Below are 27,214 nucleotides of genomic sequence, written 5' to 3'. Positions count from 1 at the left end.
TTATGGGCTCCTGGACCCCGAGTTTCCATCATTGAGCTATTTTCAATATCTCTATCAAGCTTCTATGTGCGTTCGTTTTGTTTACTCCCCAGTAAATACTAAAATGAATGAGTCCTATATTGTAGTAAATCTCCATTTCGATTGAAAGAGAGCCCAGTAGATCGACATCAGTGTATATATGTATTCTGCAGTATATTATCACTTTATCAGTTTATATATATATATATATAAGACGGATCAGGTGAGAACCAATTGCCCAAGAGAGAATTGAGAATCAATCGCAGTCGTCCACGTGTCCAGATCTAACGGATCGGATCAGAAACACGATTTAAAAAAAAATACGCGGTGGTATTTTCATAAATAATTGAACTTTGAAGTGTAAGTAAATTGTGTTAAAAGTGTAAGTAACAGTTTCATATAGTGCAAGTAAAATGTATTAAAAGTGCAACAAATAATGTACACTGAGCATCAATATTAAGTGCACCAAACATTATCATTAAGTGTACCAATGTGAAAGACGTTATCATTAGGTGCACCAATGTTAAAAAGGTAAATTACTTGCACTATTAAGTGAAAATGGTTGCACTTTTAAGTGATTTTACTTACACATTTTACTTGCACTTTTAGGACCAGTTATTTACAAAAATACCACTAATTTTTTTTTAAAAATTACATATGATCCATTAAATCTGGACACATGGACATATGCGATTGGTTCTCAGTTCTTTCATGAGCATTCATTCTCACTTGAGTGTGCCACTATGTGTGTGTGTGTGTGTGTTGCATCAATTGTTTCTCACACAGGGGAATCAAAGCACTAATTTCATTATTCTAGAAGTCTTAATTTCACCCTTAATGTTAACCATTCACACAAGAAAAAGTTTATAAGATTAAGATGGGAAAGAATTCAATGACTAAGCTTGAAAGTGAGTGATAGTTAGGGTATTCTTATATATATATATATATATATATATATATATATATATATATATATATGAATACTAAAAGTTTTCAACCATTGATGAACCCTTTTAGACAACTGTGATCAGTAGTGCTCACTTTTTACAGGAGAACCATGTTCTTATATTGAATAAATTTTTTGAAGGCCTGTTGAATATATACCACATATGTTTTTCAAATGACTAGTTGGAAGTTGCATCTGCATATATCACCCGACTAGTTGGAAGTTGCCTGCTGCATATATCATCCGACTAGTTGGAAGTTGCCTTCGACCTCTTGTGTGATTAGATTAATAAATTATACAAGTACAAATTAATTCTATATTTAATAAATTATTTAAATTTAATAATCATACTATAAGAATCTATTTCATCTAAAAAAATGCAAAATTCAGTCCCTCAAAAAAATGATTGAATGAGCGAAACATGATTCTGAAAAGCCTCTATTGATTGAATATAAGGAAAATATGAAATGTATTTCTAAATTAATAATTAAACAACATAACACATCAAAAAGTAAAGAAATAAAAAAAAGTAAAGAAATAAGAAAACATTGAAACTTTCAAAAAAAAAAAAAGAAAAAAAAAGAAAAAGAAGACATAGAATACATATACTAGAAACTTTCGTAATTAATTAGATTAATCAATGATATTACAAATAGATGATTTTTAAGTATAGGAAAGAGTGGGTAGCCTAATGCTATAGCTCATCATATTTTAGGTTAGAAGCGAGTCCATCAAATTAACATCCATATGCATGCTTTAGTTGTAAATCAAATTTAAAAAATCATCAACTTGATAGAGAGAAACTCTTATTATTATAATTATTATTTTTATTACTAAAGAAAACCATTCAATTCTTTCTCGGTCAAAAGACCAAGCTAGTTGTGCTAGCTAGCTAAGGTATTCAAGAGTCAATTCAAAGGTATATACATTAATTTTTTTTTAAACAATAATACTATAATAATACTACTACTATAAATAGCAAATAGTGATTCTATTATTTATTTATTTATTGGGTGTGTGAGGAAAGTGGGATGTACAACCTACCAACACTCCATATATTGAGGTTGAAAATTTTTGGGTCAGCAAATTAAAATAAAGTCCTACAATCAAAATTGCACATTGATGAATTAATTATATGATTTGTGTATGTTCATCCACTTATCCACATGCATTTTTTAATATACACAAAAATTAAATGATTATACAATGTAACATTGTATATATTATATATATACATGCATATATAAATCAAAATTGCATTATTTTATTTTGTCTAAAGCATCTACAAATATTGATGCGTTCATATATATACTAAAAATAATCGTGAATGTGGTATTTTTATAATTTGATAGCTAACAAACTCGAGTATATATGTTTATTTTAACCATGGTTGCAGTAGCGTTAGGCGCTAGTCGGGCAGTAAATTAGCGTCTAGGTAGTTTACTATCAATCTAGACCATTAAATTATTGCATGGATGCACAAGATCTGATCTCACGATCTTACCTAAACAAGTAATCTCATATGATCCTAACTATATATATAATAATAATAATAATAATAATAATAATAATAATAATAATAATAATAATAACAAGTCCAACTCGGCCGAGTTAGGCGCCTAAACGATAGGGGCTAATTTTTCTCAGCTTAGGGGTGTCTAGCGCCTAGGCGGCTTTCTAGGCTGATTTTGTAACAGTGATTTTAATTAACATAAAAAAAAAGTACACTTAAAATGAATGTAGAATTTAATTAAAATGGATATATGAAATATTTATTAATATAACTATATTGAATATGAACATACAAGTTTTTGAGGAAAAAACATAAAGTTTGAATAAAAAGAGTATATAATATAACTAAATAGAGAAGATTTTAAATTGGACACAAACCAAAAAAAAAAAAAAAGAGAAGATTTTAATTTTAATCTCAATACTATATTTAGTATTGCTATATCTTCTTTTTTTTTTTGGAAAAGAAAGTATTGCTATATTTAGTTTTTGACTTTTAATTTGATTATATTTAATTCATAACTTTATTTACATTGCCACATTTAATCTTCTATTACCATTTTCATTAAATTAACATTTACTTTTGAAATAATAAGATAATTTCACAAAAATAAGTAAATAACTTTCTATTCTAACTCTAAACCGTTTTTTAACATCATAATAGTTTTACTAGTTTCTATTATAGTTAATTTCAAGGTTAGTTTTTAACTATAATGTCATTTCTACATTTGTCTATCACACCTTTTAATGTAATCATATTAGGTTCTTGGTTTCAATTTAATTTGTTTTTATTAAATTTAGTTCCCAACTAAGATTAAATTTGACAAGAAATTAAAATAAAAACTAATTCAATACAGTAGGGCCTTGTTGGAAGAAAACAAGCGGCGGTAAAATTAAATTAAAATGAACAATTAAGTGGTTGAAAGGTGGTAATATGTGTTGTGGACTTGTTCAAAACCTAGTTGAAGCGTGTCAGCTAGAAATCAAAGGGAGATAGTTAAAGTGGGGCATGTCTTCGATCCATAAAACAGAATAAAGCGACTAATATGATTATAATCTTTTTGACCAATTTGAAAGAGATTTGTAACTTTCGAGCATTCTTTCCGGAACTTTTAATGTCCGTGCAATACAGCTAATGTGATTAATTACTAAACTTTTTAACCAATTTCAGAAACGTTCTTAACTTTTTAAGCGTCCTTTTTGGAGCTTTAATGTTCCTATAATACGACTAGTGAGGTATCCGAGGGTTAATTTATATATTCTAGAATTTTCTTTGAATTATCCCTTCTTTTGTTTGTAGTTCAAAAAATAAAAACTACAATGTTATGAAATTAAAAAATAAAAAAGTAAAATTATAAGTCATCATAGATTAAAATAAACTGGAATGAAATCTTTTTATTATTAATATAATTTTATGAATTGTTTGAACAGAGGTATATACCGCCCATGTTTTCAGCTTCGGTTCATTGCACTTTGCATGTTCCCCTCTCCCTCTCTCTCTTACTTCATAGTGTAGTGTTCATAATCTCTCTCTCTCTCTAGAAAAAAAATTGCACAGAAAATTTCAGGAATCTAACGTCACATTTCATCAGATATACACAATATAATACATCAGATGCCCCCACCTCCCCAAGTTCTCAACCCACACGTACGTACATGGTACATATGCACCTTCATACGCACTCGGCCTGTCATTGCCCCAACGCTCTCCGTCCCTGCTTTGATTTCTCTCTATTTTTGCCCTATTCGATAGGGTTTTCTTGTGATTACTTCTCCCCCTTGTATCATCTGATGCATTCTGTTCTTGAACCTCTATTGATCATACTCCTCTTCTTGCCTGTTCTTTCAATTTTTGCTCTTTGTGGAGGGTTTTTTAGGCTCACAACTTTCGGATTTAACCCGCCCCGGATCTTCCACCAACACCCATGTCTAAAATCTTTGAATTCAGTGGTATGGCCTCAAATCTTCACTAGGTTTTGTTTTGGTTCTCCCTTTCTATTTATATGTTGTTAACAAGTGTCTTTCTTGTTTAAACATGTTTCTAATGATTTATTAGTAGAAGTTGCGGTTGTGTTTATTTGTTTACTTTATAAGTCACTTATGTTTGCAACCATGCTTAATTTTAAGGCTTTAAATCTATGATTATATGGAAAGCTTTGTTGATTGGAGGTCTTGATAAGCTGTGTTGATTGTGAAACTTCATGTATGTTCTCATGAATACAAGGACTCTGTCCTTTTACTAGCTGAATTTGTATGAATGGCCCTCAGCTAGGTACAAAGCAATCATATATTATACTGTCTTTACTGTATAGTTTTCTGGTTCCTAAGCTCTATTAGGTAACTCAATAAGTGTGGTGAATCTAAATAATTTGGGTGTATATCATATTGAGTTTAAGATCTGATCTTGGGAAGCTGGTACTGTCTATTTTGGGAGTTTTTTCTTTTAATTCTTGGATATCTGTAAAGCCCATTTCGTTTATGGTTTCAGGTAACAATGAATTTTTCTCAGGGGTGCCTATGTACCCCAGTTCCAAGGACTCAGGTCTCGTTTTGTCCCTTCATCCTCACGCGAATGCGTATTTTCCTCCCTGCAAGAGGGCTCGAGTCAGTACCCCTGTTGTTGCATGTGAAGGACTTGAGCCGAAGAAGAAGCCTACAATTGAAGTCCTTCCAGATGAATGCCTCTTTGAGGTATTCAGACGTATTCATGATGGCAAAGAAAGAAGTGCCTGTGCTTGCACGTCCAAGCGTTGGCTCATGCTTTTAAGCACTCTCCGCAGGGATGAGATCTTTAGCAACAAAAGCATTCAGCCTTCGGAGCCCAAGGAAATGTCTGGTTCCAGTATGAAAGTTGACATCAAGTCGGATAAGAATGGGCTTGTTCAATCTACTGTTGCTGAAACCAAGGTTGCATATCAAGATGCCAAAGTTGAAGGTTATCTTTCCAGGTGCCTTGATGGAAAGAAAGCTACAGATGTCAGACTTGCTGCTATTGCTGTTGGAACTGGAAACCATGGAGGACTGGGAAAACTTTCTATTAGAGGAAACAACTCCATTCGTGGTGTTACCGACTCTGGCTTAAAAGCTATTGCTCGAGGTTGTCCTTCTCTAAAGGCCCTTTCTCTGTGGAACATATCTTCTATTACAGATGAAGGTTTATGTGAGATTGCAAATGAGTGTCATCTGTTAGAGAAGGTTGATCTTTGCCATTGTCCATCAATAACCGATAAGTCCTTGATGGCAATTGCGAAGAGTTGTCCCAATTTGACCTCTCTAACTATAGAATCTTGCTCAAAAATTGGGAATGAAAGCCTGAAAGCTGTTGGTGCATGCTGTCCTAACTTGAAATTTGTTGCATTGAAGAACTGCCCACTTGTTGGGGATCAAGGAATTGGGAGTCTTTTCTCGACAGCTGGTGAGGTTCTCATGAAGGTTAAGCTCCAGACATTGAACCTAAGCGATATGTCTCTTGCTGTTATTGGACACTATGGTGTTGCATTGACTGACCTAGCTTTCACAGGTCTCAAGAATATAACTGAGAGAGGTTTCTGGGTCATGGGTAATGGTAAGGGTCTACAGAAGTTGAGGTGCCTTTCAATAATAGATTGCTCTGGTGTTTCTGACTTTGGGATTGAAGCTGTGGGTAAAGGTTGCCCAAATCTGAAGCAGTTTAGCCTCCGAAGTTGCACTTTTCCATCAGACAATGGATTGGTTGCTTTTGCTAAAGCTGCAGGGTCACTTGAAAGCCTTCAGTTGGAGAACTGCCACAGGATCACCCAGGCAGGGTTATTTGGTGTTCTAGTGCATTGTGGTGGGAAGTTGAAGTCTCTTGCTTTAGAAAACTGCATGGGAATCAAGGACTTAGCGTTTGAATGCCCCCTGTTGTCTCCTTGTAATTCTCTGAGATCTTTGTGGATTTGCAACTGCCCTGGATTTGGTGATGCTAGCTTGGGTATTCTGAGTAAACTTTGCCCCAAACTGGTGCATGTGGACTTTACTGGGCTTCATTGTATAACAGACGATGGGCTTCTCAATCTTGTTCAGAATTGCGAGGAAGGTTTAGTCAAAGTGAACCTAAATGGATGTGTTAACGTAGGAGATATTGCAGTTTCAGCCATAGCAAAGCAACATGGCGAGACCCTTGAGAAACTCAACCTCGATGGTTGTGGCTATGTTACCGATGTGAGTTTAGAGGCAATTGCTGACCATTGCTCCGTGCTGTGTGAGCTCGATGTTTCCAAGTCCAGAATCACCAATTCTGGCATTGTGGCACTGACCAAAGCAGTTCAACTTTCTTTGCAAATCCTTTCTCTGTCGGGATGTGCAATGGTGTCAAACAAGACCTTGCCTCTCTTGCTTAAGCTGGGCACTAGCCTTGTCGGTTTGAACATTCAGAATTGCCCAGGAATCAGTTCTAGTGGTGTCGATTCGCTTGTAGAGAAGCTTTGGAGGTGCGATGTTCTTTCTTGAGGATAGCTAGCTTTCAAAAAACCAACCCCATCAGTAAAGTTAATCTATATCCGTAGCAGTACAGTAGGTTTCAGCTCCATAGCGGGTCTTCCTGGTCCAACACTTTGGACCCCTTTTGCAGTGAGAATGGCCGGTTCGCTTCCTTTTCCAGCTTCTGAAGAACATAGCTGTTGCAAGAATTTTTGCCCTGCAGTAACTTGGCGGGTTTCATCCTGGTCGTACTTCTGAATTCTGAACATACAGATCCATCCTGGGTATTGGATCCGGAGATTCTTCTATGGTCTAGTAATTACTTTATCAAGAAAAAAATAATAATAATAAATCTAGTCTCAACAAGTATGTTCATTTTCCGTTATATCGAGTCTGCATTTAGTTTAATATCGAGTCTGCTGTTAGTTGAATATCGAGTCTTGAGTCTGGAGTTAGTTGAAAATCGAGTCTGCAGTTAGTTGAATATCGAGTCTTGAGTTGCAGTTGGTTGAATATCGAGTCTTGAGTCTGGAGTTAGTTGAATATCGAGTGTTGTTTCTGCAGTTAGTTGAAAATCGAGTCGAACAGCATGTGTTGGTTGGGTGTGGGTCCATCCTTGTGGTTGCTTTAGGCAGTTGTAGGTGTGATGCTATGTTTCTGGGGAGCTTTGGCCATGGCTGCAAGATCTGTTTCTTCTGCCATGACAACCTTTTGGTTGTTTTTTTTAACCAAACCCCCATTTTTGCTGGCATTCGTTGCTTAGTTAACTGCCCTATTCAACCACTCTTTCTTAGCTTCTCTCTATCATTTTCTGTNCTTTTGCTAAAGCTGCAGGGTCACTTGAAAGCCTTCAGTTGGAGAACTGCCACAGGATCACCCAGGCAGGGTTATTTGGTGTTCTAGTGCATTGTGGTGGGAAGTTGAAGTCTCTTGCTTTAGAAAACTGCATGGGAATCAAGGACTTAGCGTTTGAATGCCCCCTGTTGTCTCCTTGTAATTCTCTGAGATCTTTGTGGATTTGCAACTGCCCTGGATTTGGTGATGCTAGCTTGGGTATTCTGAGTAAACTTTGCCCCAAACTGGTGCATGTGGACTTTACTGGGCTTCATTGTATAACAGACGATGGGCTTCTCAATCTTGTTCAGAATTGCGAGGAAGGTTTAGTCAAAGTGAACCTAAATGGATGTGTTAACGTAGGAGATATTGCAGTTTCAGCCATAGCAAAGCAACATGGCGAGACCCTTGAGAAACTCAACCTCGATGGTTGTGGCTATGTTACCGATGTGAGTTTAGAGGCAATTGCTGACCATTGCTCCGTGCTGTGTGAGCTCGATGTTTCCAAGTCCAGAATCACCAATTCTGGCATTGTGGCACTGACCAAAGCAGTTCAACTTTCTTTGCAAATCCTTTCTCTGTCGGGATGTGCAATGGTGTCAAACAAGACCTTGCCTCTCTTGCTTAAGCTGGGCACTAGCCTTGTCGGTTTGAACATTCAGAATTGCCCAGGAATCAGTTCTAGTGGTGTCGATTCGCTTGTAGAGAAGCTTTGGAGGTGCGATGTTCTTTCTTGAGGATAGCTAGCTTTCAAAAAACCAACCCCATCAGTAAAGTTAATCTATATCCGTAGCAGTACAGTAGGTTTCAGCTCCATAGCGGGTCTTCCTGGTCCAACACTTTGGACCCCTTTTGCAGTGAGAATGGCCGGTTCGCTTCCTTTTCCAGCTTCTGAAGAACATAGCTGTTGCAAGAATTTTTGCCCTGCAGTAACTTGGCGGGTTTCATCCTGGTCGTACTTCTGAATTCTGAACATACAGATCCATCCTGGGTATTGGATCCGGAGATTCTTCTATGGTCTAGTAATTACTTTATCAAGAAAAAAATAATAATAATAAATCTAGTCTCAACAAGTATGTTCATTTTCCGTTATATCGAGTCTGCATTTAGTTTAATATCGAGTCTGCTGTTAGTTGAATATCGAGTCTTGAGTCTGGAGTTAGTTGAAAATCGAGTCTGCAGTTAGTTGAATATCGAGTCTTGAGTTGCAGTTGGTTGAATATCGAGTCTTGAGTCTGGAGTTAGTTGAATATCGAGTGTTGTTTCTGCAGTTAGTTGAAAATCGAGTCGAACAGCATGTGTTGGTTGGGTGTGGGTCCATCCTTGTGGTTGCTTTAGGCAGTTGTAGGTGTGATGCTATGTTTCTGGGGAGCTTTGGCCATGGCTGCAAGATCTGTTTCTTCTGCCATGACAACCTTTTGGTTGTTTTTTTTAACCAAACCCCCATTTTTGCTGGCATTCGTTGCTTAGTTAACTGCCCTATTCAACCACTCTTTCTTAGCTTCTCTCTATCATTTTCTGTCCAAAAACCACTCTTTCTTAGCTTCTCTCTATCATTTTCTGTCCAAAAGACTGCAGATGTAATAAAACTAGTTATTATTATGGTTGTTGTTTGTTCATCTAGTTTTAATTATGAGTAAATCAAGTTTATTATAAGTGTGATGATTGCTTTGGTATTTGTCTCTTTATTTTTGGCCTTTGAGTTATATATATATATATATATATAGACACACACTGACATAAGGTATATTTTTAATATAGAGCAAATATTAATTTTAGTGTCACGAGATTTAATAAAATGACAGTTTTGATCTTTATATTTAATTCCTATCAAATTTTATTCACGACTGTTGTTTTTTTTTTTTATGGGAACCAAGAATTAATTCATTAAATCATTAGCCAAACAGTTTACAAGATAAATAGGAGGTGTATCAAATCACTCTCCGCAACGGCCTCCTTAACAATAGTATGAGCAGCATGATTCGCGATTGCTTAACAAACTGAAAATCAACATCATCAATTATAGATGCAAGCTCTTTAATATCATCAATTATTAATCCAAAAACAGAAAGAAACTAAGAACCAAAAATATCATTAACTACCAAGAGTGAGTTCGTCTCCATATCAACATTGCTTATGCCGGTATTTTTTAGCCAACTTAAAGCTTAATTCTCTCATGCTCAATGCCTCTGCCTCCTTCACACCATACGAACCCTGAACGCATGTATTTTTTTGCAGCAAGAAAAACACCCATATCATCTCTAAGCACCATCCAAAGCCCAGCAAATTATTGCTTTGGTCAACTGTTGCATCTGTGTTCAACTATTGTTCACGATTATTGTTTTAATACTAATTTTTATCACGACTATTGTTTTAATTTTGTTTTAGTGTCAAAATTCATTATGCCGGTCATCCATCTGCTTGTCGAAATTTAAATTTTTAAGGGTATTTTTGTTTTTTTTTTTTCAACTTAAGATCCCAATTGAAACATGAATAAAACAATTTAAGTCCTAAGATTGATCTCAATTCTCACTTCTCTTCTTCATCCTACCTTAATTTTAAAAAGAAATGAGAGAATTCCTTAATGGTTAATAGTTAACTAGAAATGAATGAATCAGTGTTACACAAGGCAACAATAGGAGAATATTAATAGTAACTATATGAGACTTAAGTGTCGGAAGTATGGTTCATTTTTATTAAATTATTGAATTATGAATACTTAAATAAGTGTTAAAAAAAAATCTCTCCAAAACAATTATATATATATATAATAACAACAATCCTCCTGCACTACAAATCCTCCTGCACTACAAATCCTATACATTAAAATAATTGAAACAATAAAATAATATGAAAACTAGAATAATATTAAAACTAGCTAGAATAATATTAAAACTAGAATACTATTGCGTTGCAGCACTTCCTCTTGCACTACAAATCCTATACATTAAAATAATTTAAACAATAAAATAATATGAAAACTGGAATAATATTAAAACTATAATACTATTGCGTTGCAGCACTTCCTCCTACATTACAAATCCTGTTAAAACACGAAATCATTACAATCCCTCCTACATTACAAATCCTGTTAAAACACGAAATCATTACAATCGTATTAGTAGTAGGAATTTAGAGGTTAACAATAAAATAATATGAAAACTAGAATAATATTAAAACTATAATACTATTGCGTTGCAGCACTTCCTCCTACATTACAAATCCTGTTAAAACACGAAATCATTACAATCGTATTAGTAGTAGGAATTTAGAGGTTTTTTCGAAATATAATAGGATTAAAACATTGTTATAATACTCCCTATAAATACATAATTCAATTTGCATTGTCTCCCTCCTCACAGAAATCAAAATATTCAATTTGCATTGTCTCCCTCCTCACAGAAATCAAAATAGTAAAACGATATTGTCACGCAATATTGTTCTTTCATTAATGGGGTCTGTTTTTGTCTCTGCTTCCGACCTATCCCCCAAGATGAGAAGAAGTTGTATTAGACTCCGGCTAATGCGTTGTTATTTGTCAAGGGAATATTCATATTCCACAATCAACCAACAAACACTAGAGTGCTTACTCCATGACTCCCAGGTAAATGTTATTAAGTTTAAAAGTGCATATGAATTAGAGAGAAAAGACTGTGTCTATATCGTGAGTGCATTACGATATTCTTTTTTTTTTTTGTTTTTTTTTTTTCTTTCTTTCTTCAGGGAANTTTTTTTTTTGTTTTTTTTTTTTCTTTCTTTCTTCAGGGAACTTGTATCCATTTACAAATCCCTAAAGAGTTTGTGGTTAAATTCAAGAAACTCTTGAAGGGAAGGGGAAGTGTATGATATTCACAATTTCATTGTGCAAACGTATCGCATGAAGTTTAAGTCGTGCGAGCATAAGTATATGATGAAAGCGAACCACCAGACTTTGATTACTGCTTCCGATCTAGATGAATCTACCTTTCCCAAACACATATTCAAACTCAAGGATTTTGGATCATTGAAGGCTCCCGGAAGAGTGGATAGCAATCTGCTAATTGGTAAATTCTCCTTTAAATCTTTTGTCAAAAAACATTTTATCAAACCAAAATACTATTAAATATACATGCATCCTTATTAATACTTTAAATATTTAGTTGCTACAGAATATATAAATTTTAGTTTGGCAATATAGGATACAAAAGGTCCTTTATTTCAAATCTTTTGTTTGTTTTTGCAGATTTGATTGGCCGTGTTGTTTCCATTATTGAGCAAAAAGTTGTCCAAGTTAATTCAAATCCTCAAAGGTTGATTGATTTTGTCATTGAAGACTCTCGGTATGTGTTTGTTTGGATAACCTTTGTTGATTTTTTTAAGTATAAATTTAGGCATCATCATGCTCATTGTTGTTTTCACTGCTCAGGGGTAGTCGGCTCACTGTTACCCTATGGGAGGAGCATGTGGATTCTGTCTTGCCTTACTATAATGTTGATTTAGCAGAACCACTGATTGTTATACTACAACTGTGTAGAGCATGGGTGAATAAGGGTAAGTAATTACCCAATAGCAGTCATAAATTTGTTTGATTCGATTATAACTATTTAAAATTGTTTATCATATTAGATGGTGATGTTAGGATATCCAGTTCCTACACCGCAACAAAGATTCTATTCAACTATGAATGCCCTGAATTCCTCAATTTCAGGGAGAGGTATTGTGTCAGTTCAATTTTTTTTTTTTTAGTCATGAGTCAGTTCAATTTTGTCCAGTCGGTATCATATTCTATTTCAAACATGTTTGATGATTTCGGGTAATTTGTTTAAATTAGTATGCCTAGATTCTTGACTCCAATACGAAGTATAAGCTCAAGTTCAAGAATGACTGGATCTGGATCATTGGAAGCTCTATCGAGTGAAAATGTCACAATTACTCCTTTAAAGGAAATTTATGACAACAAGAAGGTACAAATCACACGTTTATAGTTTTTATTGAAATCATTTTAAAAGCTACTCATTATATTTCTCATGTATTGTGCAATTAATTTTTAGGTCGGAGAATTTTGGGTACTTGGAGAAATTCTAGACATAAAACGAGAATGGTACTTCAAGGCCTGTGAGGATAAGAGGTGTGGGAAGAAGCTTGAAGAATATACGGACAAAATGTACTGTAAGGCATGCGATGAACAACGCGTAGACGGAATAATTAAGTACAAATTAGTGGTTTTTGTCTTGGATGACGACCAGGATGGCCATCTTCTACTTTGGGACAATGTTTCCTCGACACTATTAGGAGTTACTGCTAGCGAGTTGTTGAAAAAGTATTCTGAAGTACGTGAATCCATATATCTTAGCAATCAACTATTCGGTATTGAATGTATTAATATTGCCCCATGCATAATTTTTTTTTATTATCTATTTTGGTTGACCTAGGATGATTGCATGCCCAATGAAATTGAAGACTTGATTGGGAAGACAATGATGTTTAGGATTGTCACAAAAAAGGAGCAATTTAAATATAGTGGTGATGCTGCTTTTACCGTGCTTGGAGTGAACAAAGATGAATCAATCATACAGACACATCAAGCCAAACTACTCAATAAAGGTGATGAAGAAACCATGGTTAGGGAGCTTGGTGATGAAACTGAGTTGAATGACAATTTAGAACAAGTAAGTCCTCATTAAACATGTTTCTACCTCCTTCAATAATATTTTTTCCACCTTTTTCTTAATAATTAGTTTCATCCAGCTTATACCACCCTTGGAAGTTACATCTTCGTCACTCCCAGAAGTCATCTTGGTTGATGAAAGCACTCCTGAGCAGCTGCCTTTAAAGAGATCAAATGTAGATTACGCATCATCTTTAAAGGGTATGAAGATGCCTAAGATTGAGCCGGAAAATTAATTTCGTATTTCCACACCATTAGACTACGATTCTATTTTTCTTTGTTTAAGTGGAGTAAATGCTTAACAGATGGTTTATTCTGTTAGGCTTTAAACTTTGGCATAATTGTTAGCTTATACACGGTATGAAATAGATTATTTCGTCATTCTTGATTGTTTTCCCCCCTATTTGTGTGTTTTAAAACTGCAGGTTAAGTAGTAATTTGAATCATTAATGTAGGAGTAACCTCACAAACTTGAAAACTATTTTGAATTTTCGTTACTGGAAAAAGATTTAAAAAGTCTCTTAGACTAACCTGGGAAAGTATGTTTTAGATGATGGTTTGGATACATCTCTTTGCACACCCATCCAATGATCATCAGCCTCAGAACTACATGGTCAAATAACATAAACCATTAAGAGACAGCCATATACATAGACATAAAGACATATACACACATGATATGAAGTTGTGAACCAGCAAGAGTAAATTTCAAATGATATGACAAAATAGAGTGATTTTTAAGCAAACCCTTCCAAACAACCTTTCTATTCTCAACTGTAAACAAAAACAGCCTTACTTTTCTCTACCAGAATCAAACTAAGGTAATAGTAACCATGACTGCCTCAATCATGCTTACACTTTCTCAGTTTCTCTACATCTCCTCCATGACCCTGAGGCCTAACAGGTCATCTGTCCTGATGGAGGGTGAGTTGGAACTAATTTGGTTAGGTCTAATATTATTCTGTGACAATACATTTATTCAGAAAGAAAAAAGGCTAAAATCTGTTGTAGATTTCCACATGGAATATTTCAGTCATTTCATAATTGTGGGTGCACATTTAAGTCTATCAGGACATAAATTCAAACAAAGTCACAATCAAATGAATAAAGGTAAAGCAATTGATACATTGGCATCCCCACTGTGACCTGAAGTTGATATAATTAAAAGGAGTATACAGAACTTCAATTTAATATGATACCTCTTCATAGAAAGCTGACTTGCAACCTGGATCTACTATCAGTGCTTCTCCATGAGCAGTAAGGTTATCATCAGAGCATACATCATGATTCCTCTCAGGTACAAGCACAATTAAATTTGTTGTGAGAAAAGGCTTTGCAGTTCTACTTCCCATTGGCACAAGTTTAAGACCAGGAGGGTATTCCTGAAATTTTAGAAGAAAAAATAGTTTAATAGGCAGTAACGCAGACTAGATAGAGGAAAACAGATTCTATGGTATGCTCTTAAGATTATCATGGTCAAAATACCTATGTAATTAAAATCAAAAAGTTATTTACCCTGTAATCAGGAAAATACTCAGGCAGAACCTAAGTCCTGACAAACCTGAAAATTCAAAGTTTGAGGGATTTTAAAGTATCCAGATTGCTGTGAGGTGTTGAGAAGACCAACAACAACCAATAATCCTATTCGGTCATCACCAGGCTTTACATCAATAAGCTTATCAAGGCACCTTTCAATGCTCATCCACTTAGAAAGTTCTGCAAATGACAAAACATGAAATGCATAATAGGAACTGGAGAAACTGAGAGAATTTGTAATCTCTAACCAAAAAACAATAAACAAGACAATTAAAATGGGGATGGAGGAAATAATATTTAAAAACTCAATTTAGCCAAAATAATGTTAAGCTCCAAGGGAGAACAAAGTGTCTATGATCCTCAAAAGCAAAATAAGCCATCTGAATAATACAGAAAACACTATAACTTCCTAATTGGCTAATTCATACTATATCACAACCAAGGGGAAAGAAAATGTGTTGTTAAAGAAAAAGCAGATAATACCATTCAATTTCTCATCTTTAAGACCCAAGGTTCCTATAATATAGACCACTTTTGCAGGCAATCCTGGTCCAAATTCAGGCTCTTCCACACACTTGTGGAATTTCCATTCTACCTCACTAGCCTCCTCAAATCCCAGCTGTCCCATAATCTACACAAATCCTCAAAATTATTAGTTTACAGGTGTGTCTCTATCTGTGATTTATATGAGTATAATTTCATCCCCTTTTCCATTTGCTGGAAAGCTAGACAGAAAGGGGAAAATGCTTTTAGATTAGATGAAGCTATCCTTTATGTAAAGTAACTAAGGTTTAGGAGATGAAGAAAGGTGGGGATAACATTTTTTTTTGCAAATAAAATAATCAAATTATAACCATTATTCCCGTCACTATTCCAATTCATCAATATTTTTCGTATTCCTATTTGTACTACAATTCTACATTAATATCCCTATTTGTAATACAATAGGACAATATTAAAAACAATATTCCAACTCATTTAATTAAGTATAAATTAACTATGATCTTACAATTAATTTCTTTTTTTGTGAGCATCAAATTTTCACAATTCACACAAACTACGTAATGAGAACACTCACAGAATCAACAATTCTAAGGGGCAGGAAGAAGCAAAAGACTACAGATCAAGGTTAGAGCCAAAATTACATCTCATTATATGTTGTTTGCTCATTATTTTCCTTATTATCTATATACTTAAAATTTTAGAACTGTTTTGAATTTATCAGTTTGAGAAACCAGAGTAGGGTTTCTACTATGTGATAAGCCGTGTATCTGTTCTCAAATTGGGAAAAAACAATTACAAAATTAAAGAGCATAGACGCATTCATACTGGAATACGTCAACAAAAAGATGAAAAACGAATGGAATAATGTTACCATGGTTGGTACTTTGTCCGTTCATAAGGTCTGGTGGGCGGTGGCGGTGGCCGGTGTGCGGTAGGGTTCAGAGTATGCGATGGCTGGTGTAGTCGCTTGACACACGCCAGTCTCTCCTTGGTCTCCTTGGGCGAGGCTATTGTCGACGATCCCGGTGATGCCGACGATGAAATCAGAAATAATAATAATAATAATAATAATAATAATATTTTACAATGAAAATTGAAAATTGAAAATGCAATTTTAGTCATTTATGAATTTGTCAGGCAATTATTCTGTAGACCATGGTTCACATTGTGTTGTGCGGATCATAACAAAAATATATTTTTAATATGCTGAATGTACATTATTTGTGTACTGAATGTATATTATACAATATAATGTACATTTAGTACACAAATAATGTATATCTCCTGAATATAATGTACATTTTTAATATATTAAACGTACATTATTTTTATACTGAATCTATATATACTGATTATTTTTTATGTTTTTTTAGAAAATGAGTTGGTATTTCAAACAACTGTTGGCTCTTCAGCTATTAATCCAGTTCAGCCGAGACTTAATGGTGAGCAAATTTATTCCTCTAATAGCCTATGCGCCTATTTTTTCTATATAAAATGCAGTCATAAATTTTTTTCGCCACAATATAAATAAATGCAGTAGCTAGTAATGAAGCATTGTTTGGTGGATTTATGAGTTGCTCTCCATCAACACCTATTAATATACTCAACAAAGGTACTACTATTCTAAAATATAATAGAATATAATAGGTTAAATTATATGCAAATTTTTATTTATTTGTTCGGTTAAATTGTTGCAGTTAATGTTCGGCAAAGTCAATTCAAAGAGAATAATGTGGACACTAGAGGAACATCATTCAGTGCAATCACTAATGGTATATGTTATATTCAAATGATCTTATTTCTCACCTCAGCTAAATTAATAATTTAGTTTTATTTCATCTTCTTAATAAAATTGTAGTTGCTAGCAACCCAAGTTTATATGAATCGAACAGTACAATTGGGCCCTTCACACCTTCAACTGTCGTCATAGATGGTAAGAATTTTCTCTATTTATTCACTACTTACTTCTTCATTTGGTGTATATGATAAATGTGATGTTATATATGCTTGAAAAAAAACAAATTCTATATGGTCAATGTGGTGTTATATATGTTTGAAAAAAACAAATTGCAGTTGATATGCGTAAAATGTTTTCACCGTCCAATGAACGTTCATTGAATATGGCAAATATGTCAACTTCAACGTCTTCATTACGTCAACCATTAGCTGATGTTACGAATGGTAATTTATACTTCACTATTGATGAATTTTGCCTTTTTTTTTTATTCCCAACGTGTATTTACAACTTTTTGCATTACTATTTTTTTTTTAACAATTGATTGTATGTTATTAAAGTGGAAAGAGAATCGCATCATGACCATAATCGTGCTTCGCGGTCAATTGTAAGAAATTCCAGTAGGACATCGTCACGAACAAATGGGAGGAATATAAATAATGGATATGGTGAGTTTTTTTTTTCTTTTCCTTTAAATTCAAATGCTTGTTCTGTTCATTTTTTCATAATAAACTTAATGTGTGTTAATTGTAAGTTGTTTATGTTACCAGATTGTTATTGTGACCTTGGAGATGCCGCTCATTCGTGTAATTATTGTGGGGCTTTATTTTGGTGGCAAGAGCGCTCAAATCAAAATGTAACACGCGCATTGCCAAAATACACAAAATGTTGCTATGAGGGCAAAATCCAGTTACCTCGCATGAAGGATCTTCCTCATATGCTGCAGAGCCTATACTTTGGTGATACTGAACGAAGCAAACATTTCCTTAGTAATATTTGAAGGTATAACAACATGTTCTGCTTCACGTCTCTGGGCGGTAGAGCTGATAGGTCATTGAACACCGGTACCGCTCCTCCGCTTTTTAGGATTAGTGGTCAAAATTATCACTATATTGGAAGCTTGGTTCCAACAGAAGGGTCGACAGCAAAATTTGCTCAACTATATATTTACGACACAGATAATGAGATTAACAATCGCATCAGTTCTGTCAGGTAAAATAACAAATATGTACTATCTTATTTTCGCATTCCACCTAGATATTCAACTATTATTTATCTATTCCCATTTTTTTCCTATACAGAAGGGACAGTAACTCAGGGGATATCAATGAAGAGATTGTTGTCGAATTAAAGAACATGCTAGACCAAAATAATGTCTTGGTCAAGTGTTTTAGAATGGCAAGAACTGAGATCCAATCTAACCCAGTTGTTGAGGTTAAGATGAATTTAATAGGCAGGCGGAACAAGGATGGAAGGACCTACAATTTACCTACCGCTCATGAGGTAGCTGCACTTATTGTCGGGGATCTGGATGCATCAATGGGTAATGTAGACATATTGATCGAGACCAGGACTGGGCAGTTGAAGAGAATAAACCAATTGAACCCTGCATATCTGCCACTACAGTACCCTTTGTTGTTCCCTTACGGTGAAGATGGTTATCGCGAAGATATTATGTTCTCTGATGCATGGCGTGAACACCATCATGGTGGCAAGATAAGAATTAGCCCCAAAGAGTATTTCTCATTTTATATACATGAGAAAGTAAATGAGAAGCATACATTGTTATATTCTAGGAGGTTATTCCAACAATACTTGGTTGATGCATATACAATGATCGAATCTGCACGCTTGACCTATATTAGAACTCATCAGAAGGTGTTGCGTTGTGAAGCTTATCAGGGGTTGAGCGATGCATTGACAAGAGGAGAATTAGACCCCAGAGCTCGGGGTAAAAGAATTATACTCCCACCATCATTCACAGGTGGAGCTAGGTATATGATTTAGAACTATCAAGATGCAATGGCAATATGCAAGCACATCGGTTATCCACACATATTTATTACTTTCACCAGCAACCCAAAGTGGCCTGAGATTGAGCGGTATGTCGCAGAACGTGGCCTTAAAGCCGAGGATAGACCTGACATCGTTTGTCGCGTGTTTAAGATGAAGCTTGATGCGATGATTGAAGACATCAAGATAGACAAGTTGTTTGTCGAGATATGTGGAGGTATTTGAAAATTATACATATTTGTATTTGCCATCATCAATTGTAATTTCCTTTTTATAAACTTCAATTGTTCATTTTTGGATTCTCTTTGCAGTTATCTACACGACTGAATTCCAAAAAAGAGGGCTCCCTCACGCTCATATCTTGCTATTTGCCAAAAGAATGAATAGGGCAAATTCTGCGAAGGAAATTGACGCCCTGATCTCAACTGAAATACCTGACCCAGATGCTGATGCTGAATACCATGAAGCAATCACTGAATTCATGTTCCACGGACCCTGCGGAGTACTTCGGAAAAATTCACCGTGCATGGTAGATGGTAAATGTTCAAAGCATTTTCCAAAAAAATATGTTACTCATACAATTTTGGATAAAGATGGCTACCCGATCTACAGAAGGCGTAACAATGGGTGCACAATCACTAAGAATGGAATCGAACTTGATAATCGTTACGTCGTTGCGCATAATAAACATCTGCTGCTAAAATATCGCGCACATATTAACGTTGAATGGTGCAACCAATCGAGGTCTATTAAATATTTATTCAAATATGTGAACAAAGGAAATGATAGGGTCACAACAGAATTCATGAGTAGTTCAAAGAATGCTCTCAATGGTGATGTGGTCGATGAGATTAACATGTACTACGATTGTTGCTATATATCAGCATGTGAAGCCACGTGGCGGCTATTTGGATACGTGATACATTATCGAACCCCACCTGTTGAGAGGTTAAATTTTCACTTAGAGCACCAGCAGAATGTTGTATATAGTGAAGATCAGCCCTTGGATGAGATTGTGGAGAACCAAACGGTTAAGCAGAGTCAGTTCAAAGCTTGGTTTGAGGCGAACAAAAAATACGAAGACGCTCGGTCACTCACTTATGCCGAGTTCCCTAGTAAGTTTGTTTGGAGACAAGATCTGCGTGAATGGCATCCGAGGAAAAGAGGCTACTCCATAGGACGATTGTTCTATGTTCCGCCAGGGTGTGGAGAGTTATACTATCTTAGATGTCTTTTAAATTTGGTACGCGGACCTTTTAGCCATGAAGATATTCGCACTGTTGCAGGAGTCATTCATAATTCGTTTAGGGATGCGTGTTATGAATATGGATTATTAGATGATGACAAGGAGTACATTGACGGCATTATTGATTCGAGTTACTGGGCATCCGCGTATGCTTTGCGAAGGTTATTTGTTACGCTTCTCACTTCAAGTTCACTCAGTAAGCCAGAAGTAGTTTGGAATGCCGTTTGGGAATTTCTTGCGGAGGATGCACAGGTTCAGCGTCGACGTGTATTGCAGAATCCAGGTATATCGAGCTCCAATCTATTTATTCGACTTTGTTATTTGCTTTTCATTATTTATAAATAAACTAATTTGTTATTTGTTTTTGTTTCTTTTATTTTTTTGCCTTTTAAGAGTTGATGCTATCGGATTCAGATAAAAAACAGTTTGCTCTTATGGAGTTGGAGAATTTGCTATCTTCGTGGGGAAAAAGCCTGAAAGACTTTCCTGAAATGCCAATTCCAGACAAAAGTAGCATGGGTTTGAGTGAAAACATGTTGATAGCTGAAGAGTTGGTGTATGACAAGGAATCTTTGAAGACAGAGCATGAGACATTGGTAACACAATTGACCGATGAACAAAAGAATGTTTACGACTCTGTGATAATGATATTGATTCAAATGGAGGTGGATTATTCTTTGTGTATGGTTACGGAGGAACAGGCAAGACGTTCGTGTGGAGAACGTTATCATCAAAGATAAGGAGCCGCGGTGATATTGTTCTAAATGTTGCTTCCAGTGGAATAGCATCTTTGTTGTTGCCGGGAGGCAGAACGGCGCATTCCAGATTTGCTATACCACTTTCTTTGAACGAAGATTCCACGTGCAATATATCGCAAGGTAGTGACCTCGCTGAGCTTATAATAAGGAGCAAATTGATAATATGGGATGAAGCACCGATGACAATAAGGAGCAAATTGATAATATGGGATGAAGCACCGATGACGCACAAATACTGTTTTGAGGCTTTGGACAAAACCATGAGGGACCTATTGAGGTTCGCCATACCGGGTAGTGCTGAAAAGACTTTTGGTGGAAAGACAGTAGTTTTGGGCGGCGATTTTAGACAGATCCTACCTGTTATTCCGAAAGCAACAAGACCAGAAGTTGTCGGAGCAACTATTATTTCTTCATACATGTGGACAAATTGCAAGGTATTAAGGCTGACCAAGAACTTGAGACTAAAGACCTTAGCTTCAGAGGAAGATAGACAGACAGTTGATTGGTTTTCAAAATCTTCAGAGGAAGATAGACAGACAGTTGATTGGTTTTCAAAATGGATTGCAGACATCGGAGATGGGATTGCAGGGGTTGTAAACAACGGTTCATCTGATATCGATATTCCTGCAGGGGTTGTAAACAACGGTTCATCTGATATCGATATTCCGGCAAGGTTTTTGTTGAAGTGTGGACACGATCCCATAGCAACTATAGTTGAGAGCACATTCCCAAGCTCAAGATATGGCATGCTTGATGAGTCGCAGCTAGAAGGCCGAGCGATCCTCTCGCCGACTTTAGATGTCGTTGATCAAATTAATCAGTACATGTGCAACATGAATACTGCAGAAGGACGAACATATTTAAGTTGTGACTCTTTGTGTAAGGCAGAATCAGACGGTGAAAATCTATCAGAAGTGCACACTCCTGAATTCTTAAATAGTTTGAGATTGTCGGGTCTTCCTAATCATTCATTGACATTAAAGGTCGGTGCACCTGTTATGTTATTGCGGAACATAGACCACTCTCTTGGTCTTTGTAACGGAACGCGGCTCATCATCACAAGATTGGCAGATCACATTGTCGAAGCAAGAATAGTTAATGGGACACATGAAGGGACCAAAGTTCTTATCCCCCGAATGTCTCTTAGTCCTTCTGATACGAGATTGCCCTTCAAGTTCCAGCGTAAACAATTCCCGTTGATGCTTGCATATGCCATGACTATAAACAAAAGCCAAGGCCAAACACTAACTCATGTTGGGTTATCGCTAAAAAAATCGGTCTTTAGTCACGGTCAATTGTATGTGGCTTTCTCCCGAGTCAGTCATCCTAATGGCCTGAATGTGTTAGCGGTAGACGAGGATGGACAAGATTGTGTTGCGACTTCCAATGTTGTCTACAAAGAAGTTTTCAATAATGTGTAAATATAATTGATGATATTATGCTTTTTTTCAAAATGATAAAGTTGCTATAACACCGCATGCCTACATCTACACACTAGCTATTAATTTGAGCAATTATTTATTCGAATTCAAGCAATGGTAACATCAACAAACATAAATGACTCAACTCATATCTTCACTTGCACTATATAATATTTAATGTTATAATTTATATGATTGTATATCGATCCAAATATTCTTAATATATTATAACAAATCCATTCCGTGCATCGCACGCGTGAAAATACTAGTGAGATATAGAAAGTAGTTTAATTCTAAACTAGTAGAATTAAATGTATTGTGATATTTTTTTAAAATAAAAAAAAAAGTAAAATGTAGTGAAGTTCTTAGTCAAATTAAATTATTATGTTTACGTTTATAGTATTTATCCACATTTATGCTTGGAAGATGTTCAAAAAGAGAAATAAAAAATAAAATTTCCTTTATTGTCATTTTCTTTTATTTTACGAGTCTTTTCTATGTGCAATGGGCGAAAACATATGCTCAATATTTATATTTTATTAAAAAATAAGTAACAAATTCTTACTAATTAAAATGTAAATGAAAATATTTGTTTATTATATTAATTAATATATAATGTCTACAAATATTATTATCATTATAGAATATAAGAAAAGATATGGTGGATGTAAGTGTATGGTAAAGTTAATGGAAAAGATAACGAAAGTTATAACTCTAAGGTTATTTTTGTCAAAAAAAAATTGTATAGTACAACTTTAAAAACGCAATGTGCAAAATATTAGCACTAAAAACATAGACATAAATTAGGGATATAACTTTAATTGAGACTTATTATGTTTTTAGATAGCTTTATACTTAGAAAGTTTTTTTTTTTTAAACAAAAAAGATTGACGTGAATTGTATATAGTTAGTTTGAGAGAAATCCGTGTGAACGACAAAGCTAAATTATTGAATTTTTCTTAAACGAGGGTACTTTTTTGTCATATTAACACTGCTTTGTCATACACTTTGTGGTGCATTTTTTCACCCGTGGTGCTTTTTCTTTTCAGCTTTAAAGTAATGATGATTCCCTTCATATACCATTTTTTGTATTATTGCTCTTTAAAAATTGTAATACTACACTTATTTTTGCTTTTAAATGTATTTCTATTCTTACTACCATATGATTGATAGGAAAAATAATTCATTATTATTTTTTGCCTCTTATAGACTTAATACGTGTGATAAGAGTTTTATTTTTTTGAGAATATTTTTATTATTTTTGTATTTAATATTGTAATCATTTTCTTTTTATAGTGACAACAAAATTACTTACCTTGATGTTACGTGCATGTGCTTCAATAATTAATGATGAACACACATCTAAGTCGCTAATCTCTATACAAAGTTGTTGAGATCTTTTAAAGATTTCATAATCTTTTGATTCTTTAATTGTAATCTCTAAGAAAACTAAAACAAGATTATGAATCTTAAAAAATATTTTAAAAGAATATTTATAAAAAATCATGGCTCCAACTTCGGGAGTATTATTGGTCCACCTACATTGGTGAATCTTTTTTTCTTTTTTAATATATTATTTTACTGAATTAATTCTTTATTTAGTCATTGATTAGGATAAGTAGATATAAGGAATAATATTATTTGCATTCTTGAAATACTCTATCTCTCAAAAGGGAGGGAGCCACGTACTATTGTATGATCACATTTGCACTTCAACATCCTTGTAATTATAAACAAATTATATTGTTGGCCATGAATAAATACTTATTTTTATATAATATACTTGAAAATGAATCTTTAGCATATTAAAAATAAACTTTCGAAAAGTAAATATTTAGTATGTGTACAAAAAATGAACATTAAATATACTAAAAATTAATATGTATGTCGAGAAGCTTGTCTAAGTCCGTATATCGATCTGTTAAGTTTACACACCATGTGTTCCTTTCCTTCAACTGAAAAACCCTCAGGTTGGTTTATGTAAATTTCTTCTTCTAAATCCCCATTTAGAAAGGTTGTTTTCACATCCATTTGATGCAGCTCTAAGTCATAATGAGCTACTAGTGCCATAATTATTCTAAATGAATCTTTCTTTGAAACAAGTGAAAATGTTTCATTGAAATCAATACCATCTTTCTGAGTAAAACCTTTGGCAACAAGTCTGGCCTTGTACCGTTCGATATTGCCATTTGAGTCGTGTTTGGTCTTAAAAACTCATTTACATCCAACTGGCTTACAACCTTCAGGCAATTCAACAAGATCCCATACTTCATTATGTTCCATTGATTTTAACTCATCTTTCATGGCTTCGACCCATTTAGAAGAATTAGGACTATTTATAGCCTGTGAAAATAAAACTGGATCTTTATCAATTCCAATATCGAAATCTGATTCTTGAAGATAAACCATATAATCATCAAATATAGCAGATCTCCTTTGTCTTTGAGATCTTCTTAATGCTACTTCTGTAGGAATATCATTCGTGGGTTCACTGATAACTTCATCATGGAGTGGTTGATCATTAATTTGTTGTTCAGGTAATTTATTAGATTGTTCATTCGTTGCAGGATGAACAATCTGAGTAACTCCAGGTAAAGTTATTTGACGCACAGGAAAAACAAATTGAGAAGAAGTTATCGGAGAATCTTGCACCGTAACTTCTTTAAGTTCCACTTTTCGTGGTTCATCACGTACTCCCACTTATGTTATCATTCTCAATGAACTTGGCATTTCCAGTTTCAACAATTCTTGTAGTATGGCTAGGACAATAAAATCTATACCCTTTAGATTTATCTGGATAACCAATGAAAAATCCACTAGTTGTTCTTGAGTCCAGTTTCTTTTCATGTGGATTATAGATGCGTATCTCCGCCGGGCATCCCCAAACATGAAGGTACCTTAAACTGGGTTTCCTTCCAGTCCACAGTTCAAAAGGTGTTTTTGAAACTGCCTTGCTAGGAACCCTGTTTAATAAATAAGCGGCGGTTTTTAAAGCATATGTCCACAGTGACAAGGGTAAAGAAGAATAACTCATCATGCTCCTAACCATTTCCATTAAGGTTCGATTACGCCTTTCTGCAACACCATTTTGTTGCGGTGTTCCGGGCATTGTGTATTGGGCACAAATACCACGTTTTTCAAGAAATTTAGCAAATGGACCAGGACATTGTCCACTTTCATCATATTTCCCATAATACTCACCACCCCTATCAGACCTTATAATTTTCACCTTTCTGTCTAATTGTCTTTCAACCTCTTCCACAAATACCTCTAAGGCATTTATTGATTGAGATTTTTCATGCAACAAATAGACATAACCATAACGTGAAAAGTCATCAATAAATGTGATGAAATATTTTTCCTTTCCGAAATTCGGAACATCAAAAGGTCCACATATATCAGTGTGTATTATTTCAAGGAGCTGTGTACTTCTTGTGGCTGCATTCTTATTGGTGTGATTTGAATGTTTTCCTTTAATACAATCCACACAAATACCGAGATTAGTAAAATCCAATTCAGTAAGAATTTCATTCTTTACAAGTCTTTGAATCCTTTCCTTGGATATGTGACCCAAACGTTTATGCCACAAGTAAGCTGATCTTTCATCAACTAAACTTCGTTTAGTTCCAATACTATGATGCAGGGTTAAAAGAGTTTCAGCAAAAAGATTGTCAAGATTTAATTTGTACAAACCATCAGAAAGTATATCAGAACCAATAAAGTGATTTTGTTTGAACAAACTAAAACATCCATTTCCAAACTTTAAGGAAAAACCAACAGAGTCCAGTTTTGACAAACAAATTAAATTCCTAGAAACTGAAGGAACATAAAGAGTCTCAAACAAATCTAAATGATGTCCAGTATCTAAAATTAAACGATAAGTTCCAATGACTTCTACTGGAGCTTTAACTCTATTCCCCATGAACACAAATCTTTCATTTGGCTTTATGGTTTGGGTCATAAGGAATCCCTGCATAGTATTCGAAACGTGAGTAGTGGAACCAGAATCAATCCACCAAGTATTATAAGGAACTTCAGTTAAATTTGATTTGAAACATACTGATATAAAATTTTTACCTTTCTTTTCGAACCATGCCTTACGCTTAAGGCAATCTTTATGAAAATGTCCAAATTTCTTGCAGAAATGACACTTGTCATTCTTATGTTCCTTTTTGTGGATTTGAGAAGAGGACTCATTAGTCTTCATTGGTCCTTTCTTACCCTTCTGATTCTTCTTTCCAAAATTTTTACCAGCCTTTGACTGACTCATGAGATTAACTGAGTGAATCCCTTGTCCCTTAAGCCTTCTTTCCTCTTGATTTAGCATTTTATGCAATTCGAGTACATTCCACTTATCTTTAATGGAATTATAATTCACTTGGAATGTCTCATACTCGTGAGGCAAAGAGTTTAAAATAAATTGGACAAGGAAAGTATCACTCACTTCCATTTCCATGGACCTTAATTTTCCTGCTAAGGTTAACATCTCAGTAACATGCTGATGCATGGAACGCGAACCATCAAATTTCATGGTGGTCAGTTTACCCATAAGTGTGCCTGCTATGGCCTTATCAGCACATTTAGAAAGTGAATTTTTCTCCACATGT

The 27,214-nt window shown here is 34.8% G+C and overlaps 3 protein-coding genes across 4 annotated transcripts; all 3 read left to right on the top strand.

Moving 5' to 3' along the window:
• Window positions 1–3,964: 3,964 nt before the first annotated feature.
• LOC116026201 (EIN3-binding F-box protein 1-like) lies at window positions 3,965–9,029 on the top strand. Of its 2 annotated transcripts, none has more exons than XM_031267682.1 (3): window positions 3,965–4,423; window positions 4,962–6,207; window positions 7,749–9,029. In XM_031267682.1, exons 1-3 carry the CDS (start codon window positions 4,399–4,401, stop codon window positions 8,482–8,484), a joined length of 2,007 nt encoding a protein of 668 aa, XP_031123542.1. In that variant the 5' UTR covers window positions 3,965–4,398; the 3' UTR covers window positions 8,485–9,029. The 2 variants fall into 2 exon arrangements, with proteins under 2 accessions (XP_031123542.1, XP_031123534.1); XM_031267674.1 differs by having other exon boundaries at window positions 3,966–4,423; window positions 4,962–6,266; window positions 7,808–9,029.
• A 2,169-nt stretch (window positions 9,030–11,198) lies between these two features.
• Window positions 11,199–13,630, top strand: LOC116010164. Its single transcript, XM_031249443.1, has 8 exons — window positions 11,199–11,253; window positions 11,970–12,036; window positions 12,153–12,277; window positions 12,353–12,440; window positions 12,558–12,690; window positions 12,778–13,056; window positions 13,159–13,395; window positions 13,475–13,630. Exons 1-8 carry the CDS (start codon window positions 11,199–11,201, stop codon window positions 13,628–13,630), a joined length of 1,140 nt encoding a protein of 379 aa, XP_031105303.1.
• A 5,561-nt stretch (window positions 13,631–19,191) lies between these two features.
• LOC116010153 lies at window positions 19,192–23,454 on the top strand. Its single transcript, XM_031249432.1, has 5 exons — window positions 19,192–19,399; window positions 19,494–20,711; window positions 20,822–21,109; window positions 21,754–21,859; window positions 23,451–23,454. The coding sequence occupies exons 1-5, from the start codon at window positions 19,192–19,194 to the stop codon at window positions 23,452–23,454; spliced, it is 1,824 nt and encodes a 607-aa protein (XP_031105292.1).
• Window positions 23,455–27,214: the final 3,760 nt, after the last annotated feature.

This window comes from Ipomoea triloba, chromosome 1 (genome assembly GCF_003576645.1).
Source record: "Ipomoea triloba cultivar NCNSP0323 chromosome 1, ASM357664v1".
NCBI lineage: Eukaryota > Viridiplantae > Streptophyta > Magnoliopsida > Solanales > Convolvulaceae > Ipomoea > Ipomoea triloba.
The sequence above is the reverse complement of the archived record's forward strand: the minus strand, read 5'-3'. Positions and strand labels throughout refer to the sequence as shown.